The sequence below is a fragment of the Polypterus senegalus genome, chromosome 1, assembly GCF_016835505.1.
Source record: "Polypterus senegalus isolate Bchr_013 chromosome 1, ASM1683550v1, whole genome shotgun sequence".
In the NCBI taxonomy this organism is placed as follows: Eukaryota; Metazoa; Chordata; class Cladistia; order Polypteriformes; family Polypteridae; genus Polypterus; species Polypterus senegalus.
The window spans coordinates 127,929,373-127,950,613 of NC_053154.1; the positions used below are offsets into that span (position 1 = coordinate 127,929,373).

The window sequence follows — 21,241 nt, forward strand, 5'->3', positions numbered from 1 at the left end:
TCAAGGCTGGGGGGCTGTCAAGAAGCAGGGCCTGTTAAAGTCCATTTCGGCACTTCCTGTGTGATTTTGGGCTATATAAAAATAAACTGTATTGTATCGTATTGTACTTTACCTTTCTCTGTTGTAGGAGGTGGGCTCTACCTGTTAGATTTATAGAAAGGTAACCAAAGCACACTCATTTTAACAAACAGTATAATATAATTTGTTGATAAACACAAGGATTATAGAAATATGATAAAAGCATATATATTGACTTTAATGACAGACGAAACAGGCAAAGATATAATGCAGATAAACAATTTTACAATACCAAGTCTTTAAGGATGATATCCAATGTTGTGTGGGGTTGTTGCTGTTGTTACTCTGGGATCAAGTGGAGCATTCATCTTGCATTGTACTGCACGGTTTCACTTTGCAACATGGTCATTTGTTTGTGGTGTGCTGAGCTTTTTCTCGGTTAGGTTGTTTGCTGTGTCCTCTTTAACTTCACGGGGAAAAGCATTACTCTTTCTGGCATAAGAGTGTAAATGCTAAATTATTCTTCTTAAAATAATATCTGTTTTTCAGTCTGCTCAGACTGGGTTCATTTACTGGCACAAGGCTTGGCTTGGCAGAGTGGTTCTCAGCACTCAGCTCATCAAAGAGAGAGTTGCTCATCAAGCTTTATGTTTCAGAGAGCAGTCTTTTTAGAGTGTGTAATAGGTTATTTTGGAGAGTGTTGACAGATTTTTCTCTCAGAGAGATGAGTGTAGCTAGTTTTTGAAGGAAATTCACTCATTGAGTTATACTGTATATTGTTCAGATTTGGTGTCCATTTGTTACCTTCTGGTCTGAGCGAGCTCACAGAGATCTCAGTTACACCTTTATTATTAGATGATGTACAGGACTAAGATTGGAATGGACTGCAGTTCAGTCACTTTCTGGAATGCAAGTGGGGGTCTGGTACAGCTAGATGTCAGCATCTCTGTTAAATCTATTGTCTTAACAGAGCCTGCATGCTACCAAAGCCTAGCAGAATAGGTTATGCCCAGTCTGTCCTACACCAATACAGCACAGACTGTATAAAATGTTGGCTCATCTACAAGGTTAATTTGCCACACTGGTTAACAGTACTAACTCACTATCAGTCTGAACAGAATTTAACTAATCTCTGTCTTTCTCTCCAATGTGTTTCAGTTTCTCCATGCATACCTATAGGTGAAGAGTGTTTTAGGCTTGTTCCTGTCATGTACTTGGCAGGATGGGCCCTGACTCCCTTGTAATAAAAGGCAATTAACACCTTAAATCACAATTTAAGGTGTCTTTGGGAACTACTGATATAGCACATGTTATGATATATTCCATCCCTACAAGCTCTTGGAACATTTAAAAGCAGTTGACAAAGAGTTCCTGGCTTACAGCTGCATATCTCGTAATAAATGATCACATATATTTGGAGTGGTGGTACAGTGGTTAAGGCAACTGCTCCAGAAGTTAGACTCATATCCCAGCCCAGTAACTGTGTTTGTGGGGAGATTGCAAATGATCCCCATTAATGTAGATTGTTTCCTTTGGCTTTCCTCCACATCCTAAAGAAGAGTGCATGTAAAAAGGGTTATTCAATGGACTAGCTGCCCCTGCAGGGTTGGCTCCTGCATTACACCCAATACTGCAAGGTCACAATGAGCCTTCCACCAACCCCAAACTGGGTCAAGCAAGTCTGATAGGAGACATGACCAAAAAACGTGGGACAAACTGGTGCCGGAAAATGAGCATGGTGACAAATGCGTGAGGCGACAAATGTGCACAGCTTGACATTAATTTTATTTACTGGAATGGTATTTTTAATAATATAAACACTATACATATAAAACAAATAAAGAATCACTATTAAACCCATGTAGATAAAACCATACCTGTACTATTCTATGCCTCACAAGTATAAAAATGGCACCCGTCCATATGTCAGTATTAACTTTGGCAGGTGGTGATTAAGATGAACATATCATGACCTGGAAATAGTGGTGGCTGGTATGGCAAAAAAATCCATGTCAAGTTATAAGTGAAAATTCGGATTTGCTTTTGTTGATGCTGACATATAATGTATTTGTGTATACCTTTCAAAATTAAATGTGATTTTTTTAAACACATAATATATGTGTCAGTCATTAGTATGCACACAAGCACACCTATTTGTCTATCAAAACACTTTTTAAAGAAGTGCTACTCAAATGGATTCAATAGTGGGTATTTTTTCAAAAAAACTAGCTGCTGACCTGCAGTGCTCCCCTGAGCAACCAATTGGATTGTATATTTATGTCACATGATTTACACAGTAGAAACTCTTAGAAGGGCCTGGCACCACTAAATGACAGTTCCACTACCTGAGAGACAGTCCTACTACATAACATGCCTAATCGTCAATCATCCATATCGATGAGTCAGATAACCCAATCCTAATCTTAACCATAGTGTAAGGATGCTTTAAGAGAATAAAAAAGACTGGGCATATTGCATAACATCACATGTAATGCAAAGACTGCTAAACGTCATAAGATATGTGCAATTTGATTGGCTCCTCAATGGATCGGAGCTCTAGAAGTCTGCAGCAAGGCTCTGTTGATATTTTCTCTTTCTCTCCCTGCTGGAAATTACACAGCATTTGGGGCAACATACTTAAAGGGATAGGCTCATTTACTATGTGCAGTCAAGTTATGGATACAGTCCACACTTCTTTAATATAGTCCTGCATTGTTCCTGATGCTTCCCACAACTCTTATCAGGATAAGTGTGTTTGAAAACGAATTTACTGACATAAAATCACATTTCCTGTTTCTTTTTCTGATATGACATGCTTTACATTTAAGAGTATTCATGAGCTTCTTAAAAGCAGCAGCAAAAAACCTAAACCTAATAAAATGTTAACATGCATGGGATTCAAGGGATTTTCCATCAATTGTACACTACGCAACTGTATCAAAATTCAGACGGTTTCATCCGTCTTTATGTAAAGAAAAAAGAACTGCTGTCCAGCATTAGTGGCATTTTGACACCTTATTTACTTTGGTTATGTAGGTGTAGGGCTGAGTTGCTAACATTTTTATATTCTTTTGTCTGTTTATTTAATGTTTGAGCTGGGAAGGAATGTTACACGAATATGACATGAGATGTTAAAAATGCAGAAAGACAATAACTGAAATTTTCATAAGACATTTTTTGCTTTTGATTCCCTGATGCCAATTACTCTGTCACAGAACTATTAGCCTACTCGTCCTCATTTTACACAGGGAAGGTCATTTATCTGGTCAGATTTTCAGATTGCTGTAACATAAGACTGCATGCTAAAAAGCAAGGACGACCTGGCATGCACTTGCCTGATAAAGCCATCAACTGACTGCTACACAGATTAGGTGTCCTTGTTCTTGTGCAAACTCATTCACCATGGATTTCTATACAGAGGGATCTATTACTTCTTTGCCATAATTGCTGTGATAAATAAAAGGTGTGTTTGGCACCACTGTACTGTTATAATTAATTTATTAACCATATACTTCCAAATGGATTTTCCAGTGTTAAAGAATATGCTTATAACGTTAATGCAATGATAAGCATCTGATATAAAATAGTTGTTTATATTCTGTGAAAGCTGTCTGTGTTTTTCTATTGCCACAACAGAGTTATGTAAAAGCCAACAATAAGATCATTTTATTAAAAAATCTGAGACCAATTCTGATTTTTTATTAGATAAAATGTTTACTTTAACAAGCATGGAAGTGATCTTTACACTGCTTGTGATTTCAAACTGAATATTTAAAGTGTACAATTAAATACACAGAATGTTCTGTTTAAATGCTTCATAAAAATGATGACTTATTAAATCTGAAAGTATGACTAAACTAACCATTAAAAAAGATTCCCAGTTATTTTGGTATTATATACAGTATGTGTGAGGTGGGCTAAAACTTTAATAGAACTAATGAATACGAACACATTATCAAAGACAAATCTTTACTAGTTTGTGGGGTAAAAACATATATTTTGTGTATGTGTGTGTGTGTGCTCCATAGTGTAAATGTGAATGTGTCTTCTTCTTTTTCATTGATGTTTTAAAGGTTTCAGCTCTAATAGCCTTTTAGAGGCTGTCCAGGAAAAATGCTATACAAATACCTGGATTGTAGATCTTGAAATGACATACTCTTTTACTGGTCCTTGACAAAATTTGAAGAGGTGTTTCACATGCCACCTTTAGGTGAAATTGTTTTCTGTTTATACAATTTGAATTTTTGATTACTGCAAGGCTCTGCTCTCATATAGTGTTAGATTATGTCTCTCTGGAACGTTACATTTCCTGAGTTACAGTTGCAGAATAATAAATTTGGGAATCTCTGTCATACTGACAGATTCAGTAAATATAAGATATATTCTTCTACGTTATTCAAGAATTAAGAACAAATTATCTGGTGTAAATGAAAAGAAGGCTAATTCAAGAAATGCTGTGAAATGAGGAACAGGCCTAAGCATTTGACATCTTCTTAAACACCTTTTACTGGAGAGTCACAGTATGACTGGCCTGAATAAAGGCCTTCTATCAGTGTGTTTCTTCAGTCTAGAGAATAGTAAATACACTATCTATTATGTTTAACCATTACCATGAAATACATGATTGAAGGGGCACAGCAAAGTAGCAGAAGCATCATTTATTCAAAGCTTAGTCAGAATTTTATGGAAAGGCCTGTCTTTGTAGATTTCCAGTGATGTTATACTGTGAAATGATTAAATTAAATTCACAGTAACTTCCATTGAAATTGTTTTGCAATTCCTATGAGACACACAGTCATCTAAAGTCTTTCTTCTGACAGCCTCTGGAAACTCTGTTGAGCTTAGCATGATAGGTTACCACAGAAAGCACCACTTGGATGAAGTGTCTCATTTTTAGATGAAGCCAGGCCAGATGTAGTTCATTTGACAGCCTGAGCAGTGGAGTGTGTATGCCTGATGATCCCAAATAAGGGCGAAACATGTGCCACATACTCTTTGCATTATTTGACAGTAAACTATGTAACATTTTATGATCTGCTTCTTCTTGCAACTGAAGTGGGCCCTGTGGCGGATGTTTGCCGACTGGTAGACCAACCACATGCATTACCTGGTAGGTAACCACTCATACAATCAGATCGGGACTCAGAACACGGATGCTATGAATATAGTTACTCCGATCTACAGGCTGTTAAATAAATGAACTACACGCCGTGGCACAGTGTAGAGGGACTTCGTCACTGATGTCCGAGGTTCGACCCCTGCAAGGGGAGCAGTGGAGTGTGTACGCCTGATGAGCCCAAATAAGGGCAAAACACATGTTGCATACTCTTTGCATTATTTGACAGTAAACTATACTATATATATATATATATATATATATATATATATATATATATATATATATATATATATATATATATATGTGTGTGTGTGTATGTGTGTGTGTGACAGCTAACAGATAAAGTGTTGGAGTACCAAAGGTAAACCTGTTTAGTGTCCAGTAATAAAAAAGAAAACACAAAATGGTAAAAAAAAAAAAACTTGCCTCTAGTGATGTGTTGGCTCTTCACAGCCATTTAGAATAGATTTCCAGTCAGAGGTCTAGTTCTGTTTGGCATTGGACTACCTATGCTTGTAAGATATTGTGGTAGAGAGGCAGAAGAGGTAGGGGCTGATTTACTGAAAGGAGAAATGATGTCAGTAGTCTTCCAGAGAGTTCTCCTCCATTATAAGTGAAAGTTAAGGTTGTGTCAGTTTTGCAGGACCCAAAAACCATGTAACACACCCAATGCTAACATGCTTCAAAATATACATACTAATATATATATATAAATAATATAATATATTAATAATATATATAAATAATATATATGTATATAAATACATAACTCAAACAAAAGTGCATTTTTACTAAATACTGTTTTGAATCCAGCCCTGCAAGCATGTCCTCTAACTTAGAGTGAAAACGGGGGGGTTGGTGGCAGAACTGGCACTCCAGCCACCGTAAAAATCCTCATTCTGTTCCAGTGTGGTGCTGAAGTGTCCTGTGCTGCTCTCGGGTCCCAATCCAGGTGGTTCATCGTGTGATGGATGTGGCAACACTCCCAACTTCTCCCCTATATGTGTCCTGTATTTGCTGTAAAAATATTCTACAATGGTCTAAGATTGATTTGTTTTAAATATTTTTAGAGTGTCTGACCCTACCAAAGAAACAGTGATGTCAGCCTTAGTGGCACACTGATGTATGAACCTGATATCTGGACATATCTGGACTGAGCCTTTTTAAGAAACCATGGCTTGAGTTAGAATCATAATTTGAATTTCCTATATTTTGTGCAAACTATGATCAATTTACAATTGATCAGACCCCAAAAAAGATACTGTAATTCTGGAAGCCCGTGCACTCAAAATTAATATTTGTAACTGAGAAGCTACAAAGCTCAAATGTCATGTGTACGGAAGCCAGTAAATATTGTAGGTTTTAATATACATCTGTTGTTTTTTTGGTGTGCACTAATGAATTTTCCACAACAGATAATGTTTAATGCAATGGCATGGAGTAATTTAAGTAGACAGATAACATTTTCTATCAAAGCTGCCTTCGGGGCATTGCTGGCGGAAATAAGAGTTTATCATAAACAAGTCTGTTCATATTGGAAAGGTGTATCATTTGGCATGGCAGGTGTGAATATTCAATTAAAGAGTAAAGTTTAATTAAATTCAATTGCTTTGTTGATTAATAGTATTAGGTAGTCAAATCCAGCACTGTTTTAATAAAGGCATACCTCACAGCTCACTTACATCTTACCTTTCATAGACAATATCAGCCTTCTTTCTTACATCTTCTTTAAAAAATATGTTTATTTCCTAGCAAAAAGACGGTAAACCCATAGACCAGGGACACCCATATTAGTAAGCGTCTCACAGAACAGAAACATATTTACGTGCAGTAAGGTAGTGAAAGCTCATCTTTTAGTGCTTCTCAACATTTAGGAATTTACCAAGCATGTTACAGTGTAAGCCATGGGAGCAACTGTACTGTCTCAGCATTGAAGATAGAAATACTATATGTTTAACAGAAAAATGCAAGAATATTGATTTGTAGCCTACTTCTAATTTTTAGTTGGAAAGCTGATTTTGAATTTCATATTCACACCATGTCCTTAAAATCATTAGCAGAATCAACAGAAAGTTTTCTACAGCTACATACAAAATCTAATCATCCATCCTTTTTTGAAAACCATGCTGCCAATATATGTTCATGGAGTAATTTAAACATAAGTAATTGAAAAGAAGGCATAAAGACTCTGCTAATGATTTTAAGGATATGTTGAGAATATTAAATCAAAATCAGCATTCCAACTAGATACTGTATTAGAAGTAAGCTATGAGTCAATATTCTTCCCTTTGGTTCTTATATTAGTGTGATATGCTAGTCAGTTTTAAATCTTCACTGAACAGGGTTTAAATCCATTGTCAATCTGACATTTGCTTGGTTCTTTCTGGTACACAAGTTACCTCTACCTGGTTTTAATTCAGGTAAGTTTGAGCTTAAATTTACCCAGACGTGGAAAGGCAATTGTACAGGATTGTTTTTTATGTTCAAAAGGGTCTGCTCACTGTGACCCTTTAATTGAGTGAATGCTTTATGAAATTTTGATGAATGAATGAGTATCAGAAGACATCCATCTTTTCATTTTCCCAGCTTGCTTTGTCCTAGTCTGCACCATAAAGACCTGGTTCAAGGTGGGGACCAGCTACAGAGGACACAGTAGTCTATGACACACACCCATATTGTCACGTAATGCTGAATTAGATTACTGTTCCCAGTCAACCTAACAACATGTGTTTAAATTGTGTCTGTGAGCCAAATAGATAATAGGTATAATATTGGGAGAACATTATATAATTCACAATACAATACAATTTATTTTTGTATAGCCCAAAATCACACAAGGAGTGCCGCAATGGGCTTTATCAGGCCCTGCATTTTTGACAGTCCCCCAGCCTTGACTCTCTAAGAAGGCAAGGAAAAACTCCCAAAAAAAAACCCTTGTAGGGAAAAAATGGAAGAAACCTTGGGAAAGGCAGTTCAAAGAGAGACCCCTTTCCAGGTAGGTTGGGTGTGCAGTGGGTGTCAAAAAGAAGGGGGTCAATACAATACAATACACCAAACAGAACACTAGTAATCTTTAATACAATATAATAGTAAAATTCCACGTATAAGGCAATCCACCAGCTAAACAAACTTAGCTTCAACTGCGTAATTTTGAATTTCCAACTTCTAAAGCAACATATTCACCACTTTTTCCTTTTTTTACAATTCAGTCGACCCCTTGACATACGACCGGCCTGACATGCGAACAACTTGATTTACGACTAAAATTTTTGTTTTGATTTACGACTAACATCTTGCGTTACGACCCAAATGTGGTCACGTGTATCCACTTGTGCGATTGTAAACAAACAGCTGAGAGCGTTCGTAAGCGTCAGTCGGAGCCCAAATACATGTGTTTGTGGATGTAATTTCGGTCAGTGCAATGATTTATCTATATATATAATTCACTAAGACCATGGCAAGCAAGACGCATAATTGCTAAGGAAGGAAGAGAAGGTAACGAAGGTAAAGAAAGCAATTGTTAAGGGATGTTAGCTAGCGGGCTGGCGTGCCACATGATGATGTCATCAAGCTGAGTCAGCACCGCCTTGCTTTGGAATGTATTATTACAGCAGTTTACAACACGGCCAGCTTTGAGCTGAGTGCTTGACTACTGTCATTATTAACTTGAGAAACAGCAATCACAATCGAAACGAAGAAGGAAATTGTGTGGAAATATGAGAGTGGCATTCGTGACTGATCTCGCTAATATGTACAGCATTTTCAAATCCATCATCTCGACAATTTTACAAAGAAAAGATTTGCATAAGGAGGCTCCTTCTAAACAATAACCACCTTCCGTTTCATTCTCCTCCTCCTCCCTTCCTGCTGCCCAAAGATGTCAAATTAAATGGTGAGTACAGTATGAAATTGTTGTTTCTGGTAGGCTAGGCACTTTTTATAACTTTTTGGTTAGTACATTAGATAAATTATTGGGTTTTTGGTAAATTATGCACATTATACAACCCTTTTGTATTATGAAAAGGTTAAGTAAGTGTTGCTGTGGGAGGTTCGGAGCGCATTATGGGTATTTCCATTATTTCTTATGGGAAAAATAGTCTTGACTTACAACCAACTTGAGTTACAACCACCCCTCGCGAACAAATTGAGTTTGTAAGTCAAGGGTCCACTGTACTTATAAATACTGTACAATAAAACTATAATTGATTATTGATAAAAAATGAACAGTCACTTTAAAGGTTGTTGTGGTGACTTCAATTTTTCTGTGGAAATGTAGTTCAATTAGGGTTATGTTTGCATAGCACTCTTCACTGAGTGCAGGCTCAGAGTGCGTAAGAAATTCACAGGTAAAATGCAACCACAGACTTTACAAATAACACATTTACATATTGCATACACATAAAATATAGATTTATTTAAACACACAATAAAACACAGCAGTTCCAAATGGATTAATATAAATGGAACCTAACAATATTTGTTTATTAACATAACTGTTGAACTATGGTGAGTTGACTGTGGAGGAGAGGAAAAGAAAAACTTTAGTCAGCAGCATCTCTGGAGAAAAAACCTCTGGGAAGTCCATGGTCAGTTATAACACACAAAGTCAGACAGTGTTGTGGTCCTGGAGACCCTGGCCAACTGACCACCCACCTCCTTTTAGCATTCTGCTGTAGAGTCTGTACTGGTCCTTCTAATTTGACTACAGAATCTTTCTAGAAGATATCAGAAAATAGAAATTATTGCTAATTTTATATCCATTTGCTTATAGTCAAGTTGACTTATTTTTGGGCTCTGTTTGATATATTTACATGATATTTATCTGTTATTGTTCTGTTAGACTTGAGTGCAGAATTTGACACCATAGACCACAGTATTCTTATAAATTGCCCTAGACAGTTGGTGGGCCTTTCTGGAAATGTCTTAAATTGATTTCAGTCTTAATTAACAGGTAGAATATATTTTGTTAGTTGTGGTGATTGCACTTCGGAGATCCATAATATTGTTCATGGTCTATTCTGGGTCCGCTGCTTTTTTTCAATCTACATGCTTCGATTAGGTCAGATTATATCAAAGTACAAGGTGAGTTACCACAGCTATGCAGATAACACACAGCTTTATTTACCACTAGCGCCTAATGACCCCGATGCTCTTGGATCTCTGAAGTATTTAGAATGGATGCGTTGTAACTTTCTCAAACTAAATAAGGAAAAAACAGAAATCTTAGTGACTGGCAAACATGGACATAGTTGAGGACATTAGAAATAAACTCCATATCTTACATTTTAAAATCAAGGTGGAGATAAAGAATTTATGGGTAATCATTGACTCTGATCTAATCTTTAAACCGCATGTTAACCAGATTACGAGGACTGCATTTTTTTATTTAAGGAAAATAGCAAAAGTTAGAACTCTTATAACTTTACAAGTTGCTGAAGAATTAGTGCACACTTTTATTTTAGTCGACTAGATTGCTGTAATGCACTCCTAACAGGATTACCTACGAAAGACAATTAATGCAGGATGCAGCTGCCAGTATCTTAACTAGAAAAAGAAAATCTGAGCACATCTCACTAGTTTTAATGCTTTTACATTCGTTACCTGTGTCACTCAGAACTGCCCTTAAAATACTATTAATGGTGTATAAGGCCTTAAATAATCTTGCCCTTTCCTTTATTTTGGAATGCCTGTTCCACATACACTGCAAGTTGTAACCTTAGATCTCCGATTGGAGGTCTGCTTATAATTCTGCTTATTATAAGAGCCAAACTTAAAAAAAGTGATGAGGTGGCCTTTGGTTTTTAGGCACCTAAAATATTATATTACTTTACGTATAGAATTCTGCCAGGGTAATGGAACATGTGGAAAAAAATGTGGAACATTTTAAAAAACTGTTTTAATATGGCTTTTTTGTAGCTATATTTCAGTTGTATTCCTAAAAGGCTGTATGGGTATAGAATTATCACATTCTTCAGGGATCTGCAATCTGTACTGATCCTTACTAGTCTTTGTTGTCTATGTCACCACCACCTGACCAAGGCATCATGAAGCCCCCTTAGATGCTAGAATGAAGTGGGTGGGTTGTAGGAGGGGTCTAACCTGTTCCCAAGACCAATTTGATCAAATCCTGTCATGTGAAGCACGAAAGCTAAAAGGTATGATTTAGTAATATTTATGTTAGGTAAAATGCCCAGTGGGGACTGGGTGGTCTTTTGGCCCTGGAACCCTTACAGATTTTTTTTTTTTTTTCTCCAGTCTAACTTGAGTTTTTTTTGTTTGGCTTTTTCTGTCCTCCCAACCATCTGACCTTACCTAGTTTTGTTGTCACTTAATTCTTAATAGTATTGCTTTTCTTTATTGTTTTTTCTTTTCTTGTATCTTTCTCTTTGTCATCTTGTAAAGCACTTTGAGCTACATTGTTGTATGAAAATGAGCTATATAAATAAATATTGTTGTTGCTGTTGTTGATAGAAACAGTAACCATTGAATGAAGGTTAGGTTGTTTACTCAAGTAACTTGTATGAGTGAAGCATATTCTACAAAAGATATTTTGCTCTTAGACTAAGGGTTGAATTTTGTCACAAAACAAAACAAAAAGCACCACTTAAGATGATCCATCAGATTTATAGCCTTTCAAGATTCCTGTCGTCAGATTTACCTTCAAAGTAATTGAATGATGTTCTGCTGCTGAGTGGCCTGTAATTTAATCTTTTTAAAGCAGTAATAGCCAATCTGTTCATTTTTACTTTTAAGATTTTCATGACATGCATAAAATATTTTGTAATGTCTACAAGAAATTGCATAATTTAATTGAAGGTACATTTTACTGTACTGCCCATCTTAGCCACTTATCTTATTTAGAGTATTGTGACCAGTGCCTCTCCAGGCAGCACTGGGTTTGTGGTGTGCACCAGCATATCACAAGTGACACTCCTATACGGACTTGCACTGGGCCAATTTGAAGTTTCTAGTTAACCTAATATGCACATCTTTGACAAATTTGAGAGCAACTGGAGGAAAATCATGCATTCACGTGGCTACGTGACATAAGCAGGATTTGGTCTCAGAGCTGGGTGGCCACATCACTAACCACTTTCCAGTTTCCACTTTTCATTTTTAATCCCTAAGATGTGTTATGTATAGAGGCCTAATGTCAAAGTGCTGGAAATTTTATTATTCTTATTTATTCTGTTAATAAAAGCATTTATACATGTTTCTGCTGCTTAAAAGTAGTTTTGCAAACTCCATGTTTGGTTCTTATTATAAAATCAGATCATTTACTTCTGCAAGTTATGTAACTGTAATTATGTAAAAACAATCAGGTTTGGAATAAGGGAATTTTTCCCAGAGTCAAAGTTGTGACTAGTTTCTTCATTATTCAGTCGTTCTAAGTTTTTTCTTGTGAATGGCTCTATATGTTCCTTTAAGTGAATCAGTGCTTTTTTAAGTGATTTTGACATTTTCATCCTATTTTGCTCCTTATTGGTTTAAAATCATGACATATACTATGTGCTTGGTTATAATAAAAACATTGTGCTTATTTACACACGTTTTTAATTATTAAGTCTGTTGATGCCTTTTTGTGCGATAGGTTGTAGAAAAGCCTAAGCTCTCCTACTGCCAGACACCTACAATGAAGAACTGTATACAAACAGCGAACATTAAAAAGCCCACACACCACTTACTGCACCTTTTCATATCCACCCACGCTCACTGCTTAGCAAGGCACTAAGCAGTTCATATATGTATCTGTTTATCCATCTATCGATCTATCTATCTATTGTAAGAGGGGAATCAGCAGGAATTGCAGTTGTAATGATAGAGCTATGTACACTACTGCCATAGTGCAGGAGAGGAATCAGGCTGTAAGATGCCCAGGTGGCAGGTTCATTGTCAGTAACATCATTGACAGTGACAATAGGCGAGTGTTGATGGAAAACATGCCTGAAGTCCTCCATGCCATTAGGTGAAAGCCATTTTTATTAAATTCTGTACTAAATACATATTCAATGACATATAGTATGTCTCCCTGCCTCGGTATGATTAGCAGGTGTCAGGGAGGATGCCTAGTTCTTTACAAGAAAAGACCCATTATTTAATGGTCCAGGAATGAATAGGCATTTGGGCTGCTATGTTATTGTCGGTTAGGATGACCCCAGAAGTTTTGTAGCCTTTTCTTTACCCCAGAAGCTGCAATACCTGGTAGAAAGGAAGTCATTTATACACCAACAGAGATTTAAGGTCTATCTATCTATCTATCTATCTATCTATCTATCTATCTATCTATCTATCTATCTATCTATCTATCTATCTATCTATCTATCTATCTATCTATCTATCTATCTATCTATTGTCACAAACTCAGCAATGAGCCACAAAAGGGTTTTGGGCAGCCACCAGTATACTATTTCCCTGGAGCAAATTTAGAAAATAATTGTAGTGAAGTGTACAGGTTGGAGTCCAGAACAGAACTGATTTGAGATGGTCAAAATGGCGGTTTTAAAGGCAAGCAGAGGAAGTGGTGTCATCAGGGCTGGAACCAGAAATAGGCCTCGTCAGGGCCGGGATCGGAAGTGATGTTTTCAGGACCAGGCGTAATTTTCCATAACTGGTCTTCAGAGAAATGAGATAAAAAGTCAGTGCACTGGGCCACCCCCTATTCTGGCATGAAATTACTCTCGTTTAGGCTCTTTAGCTGCCTCCCATGCATATGTGTATGACACTATCTATCTAAAATGCAGGTAAATTGCACTGGCAATTACTTTTCAGATTAACTCTTTTGCAAAATAATTAGTGAAATAAGTGGTGTTCATAGTACTTGCTCTATAATTATGACCATATTGAAGCTAAATAATACTATCTTTGTGCCAGTTTCTGCCATTCATTTCAGTTTATTTTTGTGATCAGTTAGGATTTAAAATGTAATTCACAGGACTTAGGCTACCCATTTGTAAAAATGTTTTCTCTTCATGTGGTTTCCTTGGTAAATAAATGGTGGGTGGTAAACTGTCCATTGATAAGTGTCCTCAAACCTTTAAATGATTGAAGAACGATTTTCATAAGGAATGTAGATGTATTCTGTGGAGGGCAAAAGCAGCAGAACAGGCAGCACCCAAAACTTTAACCAAGATTTGAACCAAAAATCAGAGTCAAAAGAATACGGTATAATTCCAGGCTAAAATAATCAAAGAACACTCCGAAAATCACTTAGCTTAGGTGCCACAAAATCCAAAATTCTGTCCCTTGATATAATTGCGCTTATCAAGCGGGGTCATTTTTGCTAAATCGCTTGTAATTTGACCTCTCCAAATTAGAATCATTGCTGTTATTGAACTATCTGGAGTATAAACACATGTTTGGTCTCTTTGTAAAGGTAACATTCTCTAGTTTCACCCTTAGTAGAATCACTGTAGGTGTGACTGATCAAAAGTTATGCACATTAGAACTCACAGAAAAAATGATTTTTTTTGTTCTCGCCTAAGTTTTCTTGTGAAAATAAAGGCCTCTATAGCTGCAGTATGTAGGTGGGGACAGAAACACACTATGTACCAACAGAATAACTTGTTGACTACTCACATTTCAAATTTGAAAAAAATACCTGTAAAAATGACATTTTTACACCAGTTTTTATGTGGGCATGTCCAGGTGCTTTTTAGAGGGACTTATGGTTTATGCATTATCCACATTTTGGAACGTATGCAAAAAGTGCAATAACTTTTGAATGCTTCAACCCACATATATCAATGAGGGCTCTACTGAAAGCTTACACCTAAAGGAATCTATATCTACCCACAGTGTCACTCTATTAGTTATGGAAATTCATATTCCATAATAAAAATAATAAAAAATACACATTTCAATATAAAAATAGTCAAAACAAGTCTTATGGGCCAAAAAAATATATATATTTTATTTTTTAATTTTTTTTTAATAAAATGCACACCAACTATATACATTTTTTACAAACTGTTACAACACAGCTCAGTGTTTTTCCATGTGCCACTGATTGTAGCAATCCCTAGCAGGCAGAAAGCACAAGGGCATGTCACATGTCGCTCTCTGCCTCAGACTTCTCCTGGTCCAATTCATCACTGTCACGCCGTGTACATCCCTCTACTACTTCATCGAGAGTGTATTTACGTTTATCTGTACGTTTATCCATATTTAAAATGCGAAAAAACTTGGTGAAATCACAATAAACAACCACACATCAAGTCTGCAGACTGGCACAAATGCCAGCTTCGCGCAGCTCCGATCGGTTTTGTTTACAAGTTGGCATGGCAAGTTACATATCGGCGTGCTCAGCTGCTCATTGGCTGTAAGTTTGGAGTGCCACTCACAGCGTCCAATCAAACTGGTAAATTCTATCAGGGTTTGGAGTTGTGCGTCATCGTTCAGCTGTCTGTGACACTCGTTGGCTATACGAGGTGCCAATCACCCCCCAGACCCCTCGTAATTGGCCAACTTAGGTGTCAATCAGAAGCTAACACTTCCGTGTAACATGCTTTAGCAGGGTTATTGCCGACAGAAACAAATTACGTCTGATATGACCAATAGAGATGAAAAAAAATGTCAGAGCTAGTTTCAAGTTAAGAAACGTTTTCTGGAGTTTTTGTCCCTTTGAGGATCTATCGTGTGTTTTGGACCTAATCGTTTTACTGGATTATATTCCCTGGAGCCTTACGGACAGAATGAGATCAATACTGCTCGGAAATATTGATGTTTGACTTGCAGAGAGCCTTCAAAGGTAGTCAAAGGTAGGAAAAGTCAACTCTTAAAAGTATTTACTTCTCTGTAAAAAAGGATTTAGTGTCAGTGCTGTGGTTGTTGTGTGTCAAAATGGTTTATATCATCGGAAAGACGAGACTCTGAATTTTCATTTGATGTGTAGTATGTCGAGGTGCATGACAGAGGGGCATGCACACATAGCTGTGACATGGCTGTGACGTCGTCCAATCGTAGTTATGGACCGGACCAGTACGTGTGCATGTTAAGAGGCTTAGATACTGATGCACTGATGATGTCATCTGGTGTAACTTCTGGCAACTGCTAATTAACAACCACTCATTGTGACACAGCAACACCCCTACAAAACAGTAGCAACCATGTCAGAATAAAATGGTGTAGCGGCAAAAACACACAAAATGTTCATAATGCAAAATTATGTCAAAACAAAAGTAAAATTGAATGTGATAATTACCAGAATACAGGAAAGAAAATTAAAAATCTTATTGAAGAGGACAGAAATTTTCCAAAACCATTTACCTCAGTATATAACATGTCCTCAATATTAAGTTTCCTGTGACATAGAAAATAAAAAAGAAATCTTATTGCTAACAATAATGTTTTATCCCTTAGAACAGGAGTGCCCACAGTTTTTTGGCTTGTGAGCTACTTGTAAAATGACCAGGTCGAAATGATCTACCTACATTAAAAATGAGATATATATACAGTAATCCCTCGCTATATCGCACTTTGACTTTCTCAGCTTCACTCTATCGTGGATTTTATGTAAGCATATCTAGATATATAATGCAGATTTTTCGCTGCTTCACGGGTTCTGCGGACAATGGGTCTTTTTACTTCCTGTACATGCTTCCTCAGTTGGTTTGCCCAGCTGATTTCATACAAGAAACACTATTGGCGGATGACTGAGAAGCTAACCAATCAGGGCACGCAATTAAGTACCTATGTACTGAATGGCTCAGCGACGGAGTGCTGAATTCGATTCCGCGGCGTTAACCAGGAAGTCTCATCTCGCTCATTCAGCATCAACGTGTTTCGCTGTGTAAAGAGTTAGCTTTTGTGCTCTTTTGTGTTTACCTTTGTGCATAGCTAAGCCCTTCATTATGGCTCCAAAACAATCTGCTCCTGTTACTGCTTCAGGGGCCGTGCCAAAGCGCCAACGGTAAGATGTTAATGATTGCCGAAAAGGTAAACATTTTGGATATGTTGAAGGAAGGGAAAAGCTACACCGCTGTAGGACGCCATTACTGCATCAATGAGGCTACGATTCTTTTTATTTAAAAAGTAGGAAAGGATGTTGAAATACTGATCAGATAAAGGGGATTAGCAGAGAAGGACTGGAACAGAAAATCTCATTCTATGCAGATGATATGGTACTGTATATATCGGACCCATAAAATTCTGTGCCTGCAGTCTTAACAGCACTCACAGAATTTCAAAAGCTCTCTGGTCTCAGAATTAATCTGAATAAAAGTGTACTCTTTCCAGTGAATTCTCAAGCATATAATATTAGATTAGTTACCCTACCTTTTATCATTGCAGAACAGTTTTAATACCTCGGGGTAAACATCACAAGTAAACATAAAGCTCTTTATCAACAAAATTTCGCCGTCTGCATGGAAAAAATTAAACATGACTTGCATAGATGGTCAACCCTTCATCTCACACTAGCTGGAAGAATTAACACTGTTAAGATGAATATTCTTCCTAAGCTCCTTTTTTTATTTCAAACATTCCAATATACATTAATAAATCATTCTTTAGGCAATTAGATTCAACAATAACCTCATTTATTTGGAATTCAAAACATCCACGCATCAAAAGAGCGACCCTACAAAGACAAAAGGCAGAAGGCGGCATGGCTTTACCTAACTTCCAGTTTTATTACTGGGCAGCAAATATACAAGAACCAGGACACAAAAAGAAGAACATACACAGGCTTGGACCACAATAGAAGTAAAATCTTGCAGTACTTCTTTGTATTTTTTGCTCTGTGCTCCAATAAACACACGTTATACTAATATACTAATAACCCAATTGCGCTCCACTCACTTAGAATCTGGAACCAATGTAGAAAGCATTTTAAGATGGAGAAGCTTCTATCTGTGGCACCTCTGCAAGAGAACCATCTCTTTCAACCTTCACAAACATATGCAGTTTTTAATATCTGGAAAAAATTGGAATTAACTTGCTTAGAGATCTTTATATAGACAACGTCTTTGCATCCTATGAACAATTACATTCCAAATTTAACATTCCAGCTGCACATTTCTTTCACTATCTTCAAATCAGGAACTTTGTTAAACAGAACCTTCCAGATTTTCCTCATCTTGCACCCTCATCCATGCTGGAAAAAATATTGCTCAATCTTAAGGACTTAGACTCCATATCTACAATATATAAAATCATTTTACAATCCCTCCCTTTCAAAGATCCAAGAGGACACTGGGAAAAAGATCTCTCAATTAATATATCAGAAAAGGAGTGGAAAGTAGCAATGCAGAGAATTCATTCGAGCTCCATATGCACAAAGCATACAATTATACAACTCAAAATTATATATCGAGCATATCTGTCTCGACTAAAACTCTCCAAAATGTTTCCAGGGCATGATCCAACCTGTGAACGTTGCAACCAAGTCCAGCCTCACTGGGTCACATGTTGTGGGCCTGCACCAAATTAACATTATTCTGGACAAAAATTTTTAATTACCTCTCAGACAGCCTTGGACTTACAATCCCTCCTAACCCATTAACAGCTGTGTTTGGGGTTCTTCCAGAGGGGCTTAAAGTGGAGAAAGACAAACAAATTGTGATTGCATTCACTACACTTTTGGCATGCAGACTTATTCTGATAAACTGGAAGAACCCAAACTCTCCTCTTTTAAGTCAGTGGGAAACTGATGTGTTATATTATTTGAAATTGGAAAAAATCAAATACTCAGTTAGAGGATCTGTACAGACTTTTTTCAAAACATGGCAGGATCTAATCAGTAATATTTTAAAATAAGTTCATGAAGCACAGAGAATTTATTAATGTAGGTAAGTTTACAAGCCTTAAATTTTACGCCGTTTAGCTTGCTCTCTCTCTCTCAGGGGTTTGGATTGATCTGTTCTTAACTTAATTTTTCTTTATGTAAAAACTTTATTGCTTTGTATGGATTCCAATAAAATTAATAAAATAAAAAAAATAAAAAAAAAATCCTGCAAGTAGTTTATGTTTGCAATAAAATGAACTCAACAAAATGATTTCTGAAATATATAATATCATATGTACGTTAAGGAAATAAGCATTAAATCTATTCACAATGTGTTAAAAAAAAAAAAAAGTAGGAAAGGAATATAAGATCTACAGCCACAGTGTCCTTTTAAACAGGGTGCAAAACGAATTGTAAGTGGATGTAATAAGGTAGTAGTCTGGATGGAATCTGCTTTTGGGATTTGGATTGAAGACTGAAGGAAGAAGAACAACGGCGGTGCTACACAGTCGCCTGAAGAGTCTCCTTTAGAAGGGCTGTAACACTCTCCTTTGTTGTGCATTAAAACTAAACTCATTGTTATCGGACAAGTCATCGTGTCATTGTTGGTGAGTAACCATAATTAATTTTCTACTTACAGTACTTAGCACATGTACGTACGTTTAGTGTCACTGTACACACATTTACTGTATACAATTTTTCTTGCATTGAATCTTACCTAATACTCGTATCTAAGAGAATACAAAAGGTTTATGCTGTATAACTGTGCAGGAAATATTTATAAACAGTGTGGGAGAGTTTATAAGGGCTTAAAATATATAAAAATAACCATACAAAAATATAGTTTCTACTTCGCAGATTTTCACCTATCGTGGGGGGGTCTGGGACGCAACCTCCGCGATCGAGGAGGGATTACTGTATATATATATATATATATATATATATATATATATATATATATATATATATTCTGAGTATACTTTACATGTCAATCAAGTGGCAAATGCCATAGGGAGGATATATGATAGACTCAAATTAAAAGTGGGCATTGGGCACCCCTGCCTTAGAAGGTTAAAACCTAATATTTTAAGCACAATTTTCCATCACACTAATATGCTGAGACGATTGAGGGACTCAGATGGTATTATTTCTCACTCAAACCAAGGGTTGGCACTGTCATCTGATCCTTTCTCCTTTTGTCTCTCTGCAGACCAGCCGAAAAGCATTCCTCCCATTGATGCCTACCCACTGATGACGTCACTTCTGACTCTTTCTGATGATGTCATATCATCCAGAACCCACCTACAGAAGACATCATTTCCTGTTGCGGTGCCCTGATCCATCCTCTTCCTGTTTCAGCCAAATATATAACCCACTTTGACCCTGTTAGTTCAGTTCTGTTTTGAACTCTGTTCTGTAAAGATGTGTTTGATTTCTGCTTTGATTTTTTCAGTATACAGGGTGGCCATCCCAAAAACCTGTTTATGCAAATTACCAAGAGTCAAAGCACACTGAGAAAATCTGTGCAGACATGTGGAGATTCCACACAGACTTTGAACTAAGGTAACATTAGTAACCCCTGCATTATACTTCTTAATTCTTTTATATTTAAATATTTTAATTTTAAAATGTGCATATCACTTTTACAGCAGCATCTGAGCTTTGAAAATGAAGTAAGGGGAGATGCAGGCAGTTAGCACATCAAAGACAAGTTTCTAAAGAACGGCTAGCAGTATTCTGCAGTGAAACTTCAGACTGCTGAGTAGATACCAACCAATGCTGAAGAAAAAAGATAGAGTATAACAAAATCCTTTTGCGCAACATATATAACAGAAATTTAGTCAGAACTAACACTTTGAAACTATCTAGGAAATAAAATTGCTCAAATGTGTAAATGCATCCTAAAACATCATCATAATGACTTATTCAGTATAAAAACTACTGTATCATGACATTGGACACATTGTATCATATACACTGAAATTAACCGTATATTGTTAATTAGTTTAAGGCAACTGATTGTAATTAACCTGTAACATTATAATGGTCTACAGAATAGCCAAACTATTCCAAATACAATAGCTGCTTTACCGTTTTTACTCTCACTGCACCTTCTTCTTTCAGCTGCTCCCGTTAGAGGTTGCCACAGTGGATCATCTTTTTCCATATTACTCTCACTGCACCACTCGGAGTATTTATATGACTGTATCTGAGTGTGGAATCACAACTCTACAGCAGCTGATCAGAAAGAGAATTATCGGTACGCAGCATCAAGCACATGCTGCCTCAGCTATGCTGCCTATTTGAACTGCGACAAATGCTTCGGAGCCTTTCCTGTACAGTCCTCGTGGTTCAGAAACAGTTTCATCCCAAGAACTATA

General features: G+C 36.7%; 1 protein-coding gene across 1 annotated transcript in view; it reads left to right on the top strand.

Annotated features, from left to right (window-relative positions):
- LOC120535958 (probable G-protein coupled receptor 149) overlaps positions 1-20,753 on the top strand; it is a 34,309-nt gene extending 13,556 nt beyond the window's left edge. The window contains exon 5 of the mRNA XM_039764232.1: positions 20,071-20,753. Coding sequence (XP_039620166.1) covers positions 20,071-20,198 — 128 coding nt within the window. The 3' untranslated portion in view covers positions 20,199-20,753. The remainder of the gene's footprint in view (positions 1-20,070) is intronic.
- Positions 20,754-21,241: the final 488 nt, after the last annotated feature.